The following is a 12,723-nucleotide window of genomic DNA, read 5'->3' as shown; positions in this document are numbered from 1 at the left end:
ATCCCTAGTTATAAAATTTAATCAAGAGATATATAAACATTTGAAAATCTTGAAAATAGACCGTCCAAATAACATGCTACACGATGAACTATTTTTCAAAATTGAATTTTTTTTTTTTTTCTTCATATCCATACATATTAAGTTCAAGATAATCAATTTGAGGGTCTTCCAATATCGGAACATCCTCTTCTAATGGATTTTTGAGGTACGCCATACTTTAATATTATAAGGTTGCAACCTTATATAAACTTTTTCCTAATTAAAAATGTCACGAGGAAATAATATTTAGGAAGGTTTCTCAAAAGCATGTAAAAAAATGTATTTTGTAGTGGGAAATGGTGTTTTGTAATGAGGACAACCTACCCTTATACAATAACAAAGATCAAGTTGGAGTACTTGTCATTATTATTTTTGCCTCCATAATTACTAGAGCTAGTATTTATAATGGTCTCTCTCTTTCATCAATAATCACTGGAAGGTAGTTTACCCACTTCAATAACATACATCAAGTGAACAATAAGAGGAACAAGTTATTTGAATTGCCTAAGCGAAATAAAAAAATTCAGCTGCTTCCTCTTGTTAATGAGATACAATTTGTAAAGCGCTCATCCCCACCACCAAAAATATCAAGTAAAAAAAATATATATATAGAATATCACCACAATCTTTAGTTGAAGAAATAATTAAGCTTTCATGGAAGCTTGCATGCTGAAAATTTGAAAAACCCCAATAAACTTAAAAAACAACACATGAAAAAGAATCACATGCATAACAATTACACCACCTTTTCTCTCTTCTACCTTGTTCTCCTCCTCTTTTGGAGTTGCATCTACAAGCTTCTTCCTCTCTTCCTTCTCCTTATAGTTTCAATTTCGCATCACATTCCTCTGATAAAACCCTAGAATTCACACCCAACTTGTCGACCTTGAAATCACACCTAACATCCATACTCATAACCCAACTCTTTATTCCTTTCCATTCAAACCGAATGGGGACTTGCGCCCTTAGAACAAGTGTTAAACTCTTGTTTCCATGCTTCTTCTTCAGCTGCTTTATAACCGCATCTGATCCCTTTGTGACTAGCCGGAAAACCTTCGAATTCCCGCTACCTTGCTCAAATTCAGGCCACTTTCCGGTGCCAATTTTCGATCCTAAATGCTCGAGGCCCACAACTCCCCCATTTAAATACCGCAAAACCAACTTTGAATTTCCATTCTCACCCTTTAAATTTACTTGAAATTGTGATAAAGCCTTCGAATTTTCCGCAACGTGCTCAATAGAGAATCGAGGAATGTCTGATTTCACTACCAGATACAGTATTCCAACAAAGGCTCCAGCCAAAATCACAGTGACGATTATAAAAACAATCAGCCATAGCAAACAACAGCAAGAACAACACCAACGCTTCTTTTGACTACGCCGAGGATTGTTTTGATATTTGTTTGCAATGTATGCATTTTCAGGGGGTGGGACTCGATAGATTTGGTCTTTCGGGATTTGGACGACATAAGTTCCTGATCGAAACTCCTGCTGGTTTCCGGCAGGTGGGTAAGGATTCAGGCCGGCCTGAAGAGGAGGTAGAGGGACCCTCTCCGCCATTGATTTGGGAGTTGGGGCCCACAAGAGGCCTACTGGACGGCTGCCATTACCGGCTTTAGGAGAGCAGCTTGATTGAGGGGAGGGGAGGGGGAAATGAGGCCCACACCATTTGGGTGGGTGTAAAGTGCCACCGAGAATGGGTGGTGCAAGCTTTTAAAATGATGGGATTGGAAGCCTAAAATGGTGGGATTGGAAGCCCTTAAAATGGTGGGATTGGAAACCGCGTCTTAGTTGGGTTCTATTCTTTATATAGAAAGAGGGAAAGAAGAAAGAGAGATGGCTTGGTTGGGTTATATTTCTTTATGTAGAGAGAGAGACGGAGAGAAGACAGAGAGAGACCGGGTCACTCGGCTATATGCCTTTGGCAAAAGACAGTTACGGTTAATGGATAGGGGTGCAACCAGCCATCTCTGGTGGCAAATGACTTGGAGGGTCCACCCGTTAGATCCGGGTCTGGTCCATTGTCCACGCCCTTGCTCCGAACACAGGTGCTTTGCCCAGTGCCTTAACCTTGCCCTGCGCTGGCCCCCTTCCCTTGCTTGAAACAGCAGCCTAGTAGACGGATGAGATGGCCCTGCGCACCATGGCCTCTGACTAGGCTACAAACTTGGCCCTGCGTAGACTACAAACCTGGCTACAAACTTGGCCCTTCCCTTGCTCGAGAACAGCAGCAATAGTAGACCGATGAGATGGCTTGAATCATAATGTCACAAGCTAGCACTTTATGATTAGATCGATCATATTGTTTTATTTTTATTTTTATTTTTTATTCTACATATAATTTTTAAATAAAAATTTGGGGTGCATAGATTTGAAAGTGGAGGGCACACGATAAAAATATTTAAAAAATATTTTCAGTGATAAAAATTACCAAAATATCTCTTAAAAATTACATGGGTATTTTTTTTTACCTAAAACATATGTTTTGTCCTAGTTTGCCTTAATGTTATAATGGGATACCGAAAATTGCATCCAAAAATGTTTTGTATAAAAAAAATTAAAAATAAAACAGACTTGACATTGTGGTATAAACAATCGTAGCCGTTCGTTTCAAATCGAAACATTTCCCTAATAATGTAGGGGATGCTGGAATTAGTGGCAAATGAACCTTGAAAAAGATGTAATAACCATGAAATCGACAATAATTCCTTTTACGATCATACTTATAATAGAAGAAGGGGATAATGAATTGCAAATGAACCTTTAGTGAAAAAGATGTAGTAATCATGAAATGAAAAAAGATGTAGCAACCATTGTTGGGTTTATGTGGCCTATAAAGGCCTTACGAGTGTGTAATAAAAAACATTTACTATAGTGGAACATAACTCAGTGGGAGTGTGGTCCTTCAAAGACCATACTAAGGAAATGATATTTACGGATAACAGACTGTGCTTAACGATCTAGGCCAGTCGGTTGAAAAACCCAAGGTACCTGGGCATACAAAATAAACCGAGAAGGGTTTTTAGGTTAGCCCTTAATGAGGTCGGAGCTTATGCCTAGATGAGTGAGCCGAGGGACTGTGTGACCCTTGTGTGTGATGGTAGGCCTATAGAGACGGGGCCCAAAACCTCATCCATGTTCCATCACACGGCATGCATATAGATAGATCGTTCAGGAAAACTTGATATCCACAGTTGGGTGAAGCATTTGCATGTGCAAGAGATATTCTTATGCGCCATAGAGCTGTGGTTGTATCAGGTCGTGGTGATCTTGACTTATCTCTAGGGCAGGACCTATAATCCATAGATTGGAATTGCGACTCCTTGGCTCATTGACCAGACTTTGGTGACTCGTTAATGAGCCCCTGCTTGGACAATGGGTCATGGGAAACACTGGGTCGGTTCGATAAAGCAAATGTGGTCTGTAGTCCACAGTTGAAGGTGGAATACCCCGTGATCATTGACTGAATTCCTGAACCATATGGATCCACTTCCCATCATAATAATTTAATCATGTTGATTTTATTATTAAATTATTTTAGATTTATTATTTAAATTTTTTGTAAGTCATTTGATATTTTATTTCTTATTTTTGAACTTTTAAAAGTGAAGTTATTAATTTATAAAATTATAATGGTTGAAAATTCATTTTAAAATATTTATTAAAAAAAATACATGGGGAGCCATAGTGCATATGGGTCAACCATGTGGGTATTAGGTGGGGCCCCACATACCATACATGGGTGGCAAGCCCCACCCTTGGATACCTTATCTTGTTTTGTCTTCAAGTTTGTTAAAAATGGTAACTACATCTTGTAGCCTGTGGTCAAATATTGATTAGAAAATATTGACCATATCTTATCTTGATTATTGAAGGAATATTTTAATTTGATATTATTGAAATATTCTTATGGAAAATATGACATGGAATATGCAATTTATGGTATGCCCTGTATCTTTAATGGATTTAATTTATTTAAATATATTGATAGGAAAATGGTTTAAAGAAAGGGGGATAATGGTTCATGCACCTTCCATAAGGTTGATGGCCCATTTATAGAATGGATGGCTTAGATCTCTCACCCTACAAGTTATTTTGATCAACGGTCTATATTCAATCTCAAGAAAGAGGCAAACTATGTGAAACCCTAAACTTAAATTTCACTATAAATAGGGATGCTCTCCCCCATCTCTACACACCTCTCTTTCCCATAAACTCTCTCTCTCTCATCCTTAGGGGCCATGCCCCTCTCTCTCTTCCTTAAGGGTCACGCCCCTCTCTCTACTATCTTATTTTCTCTCTCTCTCTCATGATCTAATCTAAGAGTTGGAAAAATTAGGGCTTGAGCTTAATTATTTTGGAGTTGGAAAAATTAGGGTTTGTGCCTAATTATTTTGGAGTTAGGGGTTTTTAGAGATTTAAATATGGTTACCTAAGAATCGGAAAAATTAGGATTTGAGCCTAATTATTTTGGAGTTAGGAAAATGCTTAATTATTTTGGAGTTAGGATTTTGGAGTTAGGGTTTTGTAGAAATTTAAAGGTGGTTACCTAATTTAGTCGAAATTAGCTTTTTCGGTTCGAGATTGAAGCTAGACCGCTGATCCCACACCATTGGCTGTGGTAACTCGGTGTGGGGTGTAAAAAGCCCGATTGAAGTAATCTCCAATATCATTTCTTTTAATTGTTTGTTTTTTATTTTATAATCTCAAACACAGTATTAGGTTGTATGAATGGCATCAAGTAGTTGAGATTTATTTTATTGATATGTTATTTAATTTTTGGAATTTCTATTATTTGTAAAAAGGCCATCTGTGAGTGATCTTGTTGCTAAAATTATAAGTGGTGATTATTAAAAAAAATAAAAAATTGTATTTCTCCAGCAAAAGATTACATAGGTCTTTCTTTCAATCATGAAATGAAGGGTATTCATGTTCTCTCAAGGATTTTGAGGGGTACACCAAACACTAATTCATCCAAGTTTTTCATTTGTACTCTATTGATCGGTACAGTTTTAGAACCATTTCTATGTACACTTTGGTCAATTTTTTGTAGTTCATAAAAAGAGTTTCCGGTGTTCAAGATAGAGGAATGTGAGAAAATCAAATCTTTTGATATTTCTACAAAGGAAAGATACCAAATTCAAATACTAAGTGATTGAATAAGGTTAGATCTCTTTAGAAATCGTGCATTGTTTTCTTTTTGCTGTAATTATCTGTAATTAACTTTTTTTATATATGCAATTATTATTGTTTGGGCATGAATCAGAAGTATTAGGTACCCATCACCATTGTGCTTGGGGCAAAGGAGTTGCAGGAACATAGCAGTTGCGGGAACATAACATTTCACTTACTTCCTTAACCATAAATTGCGAAAATGATTTCAAAAAAACTCATAGAAAAGATACTACCTCGAGATCAAATTTTTTATGCGTAACTATTTTTGTTTGGATCAAATTTTTTATGTGTAACTATTTTTGTTTGGGCATGAATAAGAACTATTATCGGCACACCAACAATGCGCTTGGGGCAAAGGAATTGCACGAACATAACATTTCGCTTATTTCCTTAACCACAAGACATGTAGTTGCAAAAATGGTTTAAAAAAAAAACACATACCAAAGATTCTGCATCTGGATCAAAGTATTACGGAAATAATTCATATTTGGACCATTAATTGAAAGAAAATCTGTTTTTATGAAAACTGCAGCTAGGGTGTAATTATGTTTCTTATCTATGTTTTTTAAACAATTACTTAATTATGTGTCTTACCTATGTTTTTTAAACCGTTACTTAAAGAATCATGACATTGATGGTTTACGTTTAGTATTTTCTTGTGCCTTAAAATGATTGACGACAAGCTGCTAAATGATGATACATAGTGTCTTTTCGGATGATACATTGTTTCCTTTCCCTATTCTAGACCGGCCCGTGCAGACTATACCCTGGCCTTCGGGCCTCTCTCTTGTGGTGATGATGGTGAATATGTTCTTTGAGGAATATTGGCTTAAGACAACTACATGAATTAATTAATTTATGGATTTTTTTTTTTAATTTTTTATTTTATTTTTTGAACAGGTGTGTGATGTGCACACAACAATACTTCCTTCTAAGATCATAACAGATGAAGAAGCGCATGCCGACATTACTCGCAAAGGAACCTTTACTGAAAAACTTCCTTTTTAAGATCATAATAGATGAAGAAGCGGATGCCGACTTTACTCGCAAATGAACCTTTAGTGAAAAAGATGGAATAATCATGAAATTGAGATTATATTCTCTCAAGGATTCTGAGGGGTACACTGACGAGATTTTTATCCAAGTTTTTCATTCCTACTCGAATGACAAACACAAATACATTGTTTTAGAACCATTTCTGTGTACACTTGGTCAATCCAATTTCGATGGAGATGGAGGAATGTGGGAAACTTAAATCTTATGGTATTTTTGCAAAGGAAGGATACCAAAATAAAATATAACATTGTGATCAGGGCAAAGGAGTTGCACTAACACAATATATCATCCCTGCCCCATTCACACCATTGCCATTGGCCCTGCGCAGGACCCCGTCCGTTGCGCAGGCTGCAGGCCCTGTCTTAGACCAGTTTGACCCAGGCCCTGGCCCTACCCTGGATCAGCTCAGGCCCAAGGCCCTCACACTCAATACAAGGGCCTGCGCAGGCACTGCCCTAGACCGGTTTGGCCCAGGCCCTGGCCTTACCCTGGATCAGCCGGGCCCAAGGCCCTCACACTCAATATTGATTGTATGTTACTCATCTTGCTGAAACATTATACTAAAATCTTATATTGATTGTATGTTACTCATCTTACTGAAACATTATACTAAAATCCTTACTGATACATTATACTAAAATCTTAGTCAATTCATGTCTTATTTTTTCTTTTCTTTTTTTCTATTTGCAGTTATGTCAATTCATGGTCTTATTTTTTTTTTCTTTTTTCTTTTTTTTCTTCTATGCAGTTATGTGATGAGAAGATATCTATTTTTCTTTTTTTTTTCTATTTGTAGTTATGTGATGAGAACAGAGAGGCCATAATAATGTAGAGGTGTGGGAACACAACAACACTTCCTTTTAATATAATAAAGCATTACAAGTATAATACATGTTTGGACATACTTTTTTTTATAATTAAAAAAAAAAAGTTCAGTTAAAATTTCAGTTTTCATAAAAATTACCGATAGGGTATAATTCTATTTATTTTTTATGTTTCCAAGCTGTAACCTAAAGAATGATGGCATTGAATGATAAATAATAGACTGGCCAGGCCATAGACCCTGCCCTTGACCCTTCGCTTGCCCCTTGCGCAGTTACTCTAGCAAATGACAGCCCGGTGAGAAACTCAGGCAAGTGAATATTTGGTGAAAAAGATGTAGTAATCATGAAATCAATAATGCATAGAAGAAAAAGTGGATGCCGACATTACTCACAAAGGAGCCCAATTATTTCCTCGCAAGGATTCAGGGGAACATTAATTAGAACCCGTTTCTATACATAGGGTCAATTTTATGAAGTTAACAAAAACGATGCAGATGGAGGAATATTTGAAAATCAAATCTGTATTTTTACATAAGAATGATACCAAATTCAATTACTAATTGATTGAATAAGGTTAGATCTTTTTAAAAATCATGCATTGTTTTCTTTTACTGTAATTAATATTTATTTGTGTAACTATTTTTGTTCGGTCATGTAAAAGAAGTATTATGGATACACCAACATTGTGCTTGGGGTATGGGAGTTGGAACAACAAGCATTTCACTTACTTCCTTGGCTAGAAGACATGTAGTTGCAAAAGTGATTTTAAAAAAAGTCGCAGCAAAATACTGCCTCTCGATCAAAGTATTTAGGCTATAATCCCGGACATATTTTTTTTTATAATTTGGAAAAAAGTTGAGTGTTTATGAAAACTGCAGTTATTTATGTTTTCCAGACTGTGACTTAAAAGAATGATGAGATTGATTGTTTACGTTAAGTATTTTCTTTTGCCTTAAAAAGTAATTGATGACAAGCTGCTAAAGGATGATACATAGCATGCCCTGGACCGACCCAACCCTGACCCTACCCTGGATCGGCCCTTGCCCTAAGCCCTCCTGGACCGACCCAGCCCTGACCCTACCTTGGATCGGCCCTTGCCCTAAGCCCTCACACTCTCTGTCGTGGTGATGATGGTGAATATGTTCTTTGAGAAAAATTGATTTTTCGTGGTGATGATGGTGAATACGTTCTTTGAGAAATATTGATTTTTTACTAAGAAAAAACTGCCACTATCAAGTTTAGAGCTTAGAGCTTCCAAGCATAACAAGTAATATCAGAACACAACAAGTGATATCAGAGCACTGGTTTTGGGGTTTTCGATATGGTGGTAAAAGTTTCGAATGCAAAGTTCGAGGTAGAGAAATTTGATGCAAAAACTATTTTTCAGCAAGAATGATGAAAAAACTTATGTGGCAAAAGATGATAAATTTGTGAAGCTATCTAATAGATTTTGGTTTGGTGAACGGGTAATTTTGATATCAAGGTGGAGCTTGTTGGATTTGGTGCTATCCAAAATCACTACATAAAGAAATTTCATATTATGTAAGCTTGAGATCTTCCCATATTTTATGGAATTGAAATTGATATTGATAAGTTTCCTAAGAGAAATCGAGATCCAAAAAGGATTAGGACTCTTGTATATCTCTCTTGGTCTTTTGAGATATATGCAACATCAATAAGAAGTTTCATATTTAGTATGGACTCCAAATCTTATATATATGAGATGAAAATGCAAAGAATTTGTGTGCTAATTTGGGTCAATTTATAGGAATAGTAGTTCCTATAGAGAGAGAGGGAGACATAGCCTCTTGTGCAAAACATACATTTCTTCTTAGATAAGAGAGCTTCCTATGAAGAGAAACATTGATGGTGCCTCCTAACGACTCCTACAGAGTGAAAGGTTGGTCTCTTGTGAAGAAACGGTTATCATAGAGATTTTCAGTTGCTCCCTTTTAGTTAGAGAGAAAGTCAGTTTCTCATTACTCTCGTGTCTCTATCTGGTATTATCGATAATGGTTGTCATAAGTAAAGAGAATGAAGTGAGAGTGGCTTAAAAGGGTTTGCTCGACTTGGGTTTTTATCGAGGTTTAGAGAGGTAACTATTTGTTCCAAAATATTTTATGTGACTTTCATTGGTATAGTGGATTTCTGTTTGCCGTGCCCGTGGATGTAGCCATTTTGGGATGAACCATGTAAATCTTTGTGTTCTTATTGTATGTGTTTAATGCTTTATTTCTCATACTTTATTTACCAGAAATTTACCCATCGAGTTTAGAGCTTCCGCGCACAACAAGTGGTATCATAACACAATACTTCCTAATATGGGTCCACATGAAAGGAAAGAAGATATTGTATACAAATATAAATGTGAGTTTCTATAACTTCATATGAGCAACTTGATAACTCAAGGAGAATTGTGGGTTGAGATGTTCATAACTTCATATGAGCAACTTGATAACTCAAGTAGAATTGTGGGTTGAGATGTTCTATTCTCTGTGAGTTAGTTGATTAGGGTTGCTGCCATTTAAAATCTCCATTGTTGCATTTTGTTACATTTATTTGCTTTTCGATGGTCTAAATCTAATTTTTCTAATGAAGAGAAGGACTAGGTATTTTTATGGCATACAAAATACTTTATTTTTAATTGAAACATTGCCACATGACCTCATAACTTCATGATATCCTAGACCACGGCCAAATATGTACTGAATCATGCATTCTCCGAGTTGTGTGATAGTCTATTTATCTCCTTTCTCTTAATATTAAGAGCTGCCCAATGATGCACTAAAAGAAAAGGATTACAAAAAGGTTAGTTCACCTTAATGTTTTAAAATTCGGATCAATAGGGGAGATAATTCACCTATGTATCTTTGTCGAATCGTTGAATCAGTGATCCTCATCGGTCTTAATATGTTATCTTGAAAACCATTAAAAATAAATGACATATAATATAAATCAAAATAAGGGTTTATATGATGGGGATTTAGAGGAGACTAAGAAAACATTAGATGATATTTCAAAAAGAAATATAACCTAAAACAATGGGTTTTAGGGTGAAATGGGCCGAGACCTATACTATTCTTAAATTGATTCAGTCCAAACCAATTCCCATCCTAATCGATGATATAGATCGAAAATTTTACTACATTGGTTCACCTCAGTATTTTAAAACCCCGATTGGCGGGGCCCACATATCCGTATTGGATCGTTGGATCAAAGATCTAGATCCGGTCTGAATCATTTTGAATCAATATTCTAGAAAATATTAAAAATAAATGAAATCAAATAAAAAATTAAAATAGTAGTTTACTGGATGGAGACTTAGAAGAGACTTCAGAAAATATTAGATAATCTTTACTAAGGGAAAGCTTTCTATGTTCCCCCTACAACATAGAAGTTCTATGTTCTCCCTTATCCAACAGTCCATTTTTTAATGGAGGGCTAAGATTGCCTCAATCACAATGTCACGTCTCTACACTGTTTTATTTTTAATTTTTTTCTATAAACTGTTTTGACACCAAATTTTGGATGTCCATTTCCTATATTAAACTCGCACTAACGAAAAAAATATAAAAAAAAGATTTTCAATAAACTAAAATAACCAAAATACCCCTAAAAGTTTCAAGGGTATTTTGGTCATTATTTTTTATCGAAAAATTATTGTTAATATATTTTACTGGTGCACCCCAATGAGAAGATGACACGTACCAAATTTTATATTCAAATAATTGTATTAAAAAGATTAAAAATAAAATACTTTGAGACATCAGATCTAAGATCAAACGGTGAGTGGCTCTCTTGATAAAAAATGGATGGCTAGATAGTAGGGGGAACATAGAACTTCTATTTTGTAGGGGGAACATAGAAAGCTTTACCCTTTACTAAAAAGGGAAAAAATATATAAAGGAGGATTTGAAGGGGAAACCACATTGTAACCTGCACCATCCTTAAATTATTCAGTCCCAACCATTTCCCATCTGGATTTGGCCATTCGGATCGGATATCGTCAGGTTTAAAAACGTTCACCTTTTCATGCCATATGCCTAGAGGTTAAGACACTCCTTCAACTCCAAACTTGAAGGGATTTTCATCATTTTCTTATGTGAAATACCCTCTCGTTCAAGAACAACGATTTACACGAGTTTGTTATGCAAAATATATTTTGATTGATATTGATAAACATACGTTCATATTGATATGAGTAGGTTGCATAAACTAGATTAATCCCCTCCCCTTGACATTAGGAATTTATATTGAGTTTGTTTAAAATCGATCTTTTCTGCTTGTTATTGATAATACTTAACTTGATAATGACCTGCATTGGTCTTACAATTTCTCTTTGGAATACCTTATGAGTTGGATCATCATCATCGTCAAAGCCTTTTTCCAACCAATTGGGGTTGGCTTCATGAATCTTAGTTCACCCTTATGCTATATTAAGAGCCATACCCTCAGTGAGGCTATGAGTCCTCATATCAAGCTTCTGAGTTTGATGTATTATATAGTTATGGAGATATTATTTTCTTTTAATTTATAATAATTTTTCTCTAATTTAAATATTCAAGTATCAAAGACAATAAATTGTTTTCTATGGAAATAATCATTTTTTTCAGTAATTAAATTTACCATATATGAGGTTTTTTAGGTGAAATTTTGGGCAAGATGCAACAACCAACTGCCTCAACTCCGTTTCTTGAATTAGCCTTAAAATATATTTTCATATGTATTTATAAAATTTAAAGCTTCAAAAATAGTGTAGTTCGAGCATATCTATGAAAATCTTGAAAATTGACTATCCAAAAATGCATTACAAGATGCACTATTTGCAAAACTTGAAATCCATTTTGTCCTCATGTCCATGCATCTTGATGTCGAGATGATGAATTTTTGAGGTGGGTTCTAATTTGATTGTTTAGATCCTCGGCTCTATATAAACTTTTTCTTTGTAATTATTATCAACTCTTTTTAAGGAAAATTACAAAAAAACCCCAAAAATATTACAAAAAAACCCCAAAAATATACTTTTTAGACATTACCCCACCTTAAATTTTCTTCACTTTTTCAAAAACCATCTTTAATACCCCCAACTCAAAAAGTTACATCTTTTTTTGATAAAAATACCCTCCCTTCACATGACAAATCATTTTTCGGATCCCAATAAAAGGAAACGCCAGACCGCATTTGTACAATGCCGAACTGCTCAGTCTAGCATACTTCAAAACACCGAACTGCCCCTACAAAATTATGGACTACCATATCAAAACATCGGATTGCCCCTTCAAAGTGCTGGACCACAACTTCAAAATGCCAGACCGTAACTTCCAAATGCCAGACCACCCATTCCAGCAAAAACTAATCGCCGGACCGCCACCATGAAATGCCGGACCACCCATTCCAGTAAAAAAAAAATCGCCAGACCGGTTGTTCAAAATGCCGGACCGTCCATTCCAACAAAAAAAAAATCGTCAGACCGATTGTTCAAAATGTTGGACTACCCTCTCTCACAAAAATAATTTGTTATATGAGGGAAGGGTATTTTTGTTCAAAATAAGTGAACTTTTTGTGTAGGGGTATTAGCTAGAAAACATCATTTCTGGGGGTGTAAAGTGGGTCAAGAGTCCATCTTGAG

The 12,723-nt window shown here is 35.6% G+C and overlaps 1 protein-coding gene across 1 annotated transcript; it reads right to left on the bottom strand.

Moving 5' to 3' along the window:
- Positions 1 to 626: 626 nt before the first annotated feature.
- On the bottom strand, positions 627 to 1,729 carry LOC18422102 (NDR1/HIN1-like protein 13). Its single transcript, XM_006826884.4, has one exon. The coding sequence runs from the start codon at positions 1,597 to 1,599 to the stop codon at positions 859 to 861; it is 741 nt and encodes a 246-aa protein (XP_006826947.1). The 5' UTR covers positions 1,600 to 1,729; the 3' UTR covers positions 627 to 858.
- Positions 1,730 to 12,723: the final 10,994 nt, after the last annotated feature.

Source organism: Amborella trichopoda, chromosome 4 (assembly GCF_054954075.1).
Source record: "Amborella trichopoda isolate Santa Cruz 75 chromosome 4, AtrichopodaSantaCruz75HAP2 v2.0, whole genome shotgun sequence".
Classification (NCBI taxonomy): Eukaryota; Viridiplantae; Streptophyta; class Magnoliopsida; order Amborellales; family Amborellaceae; genus Amborella; species Amborella trichopoda.
The sequence above is the reverse complement of the archived record's forward strand: the minus strand, read 5'-3'. Positions and strand labels throughout refer to the sequence as shown.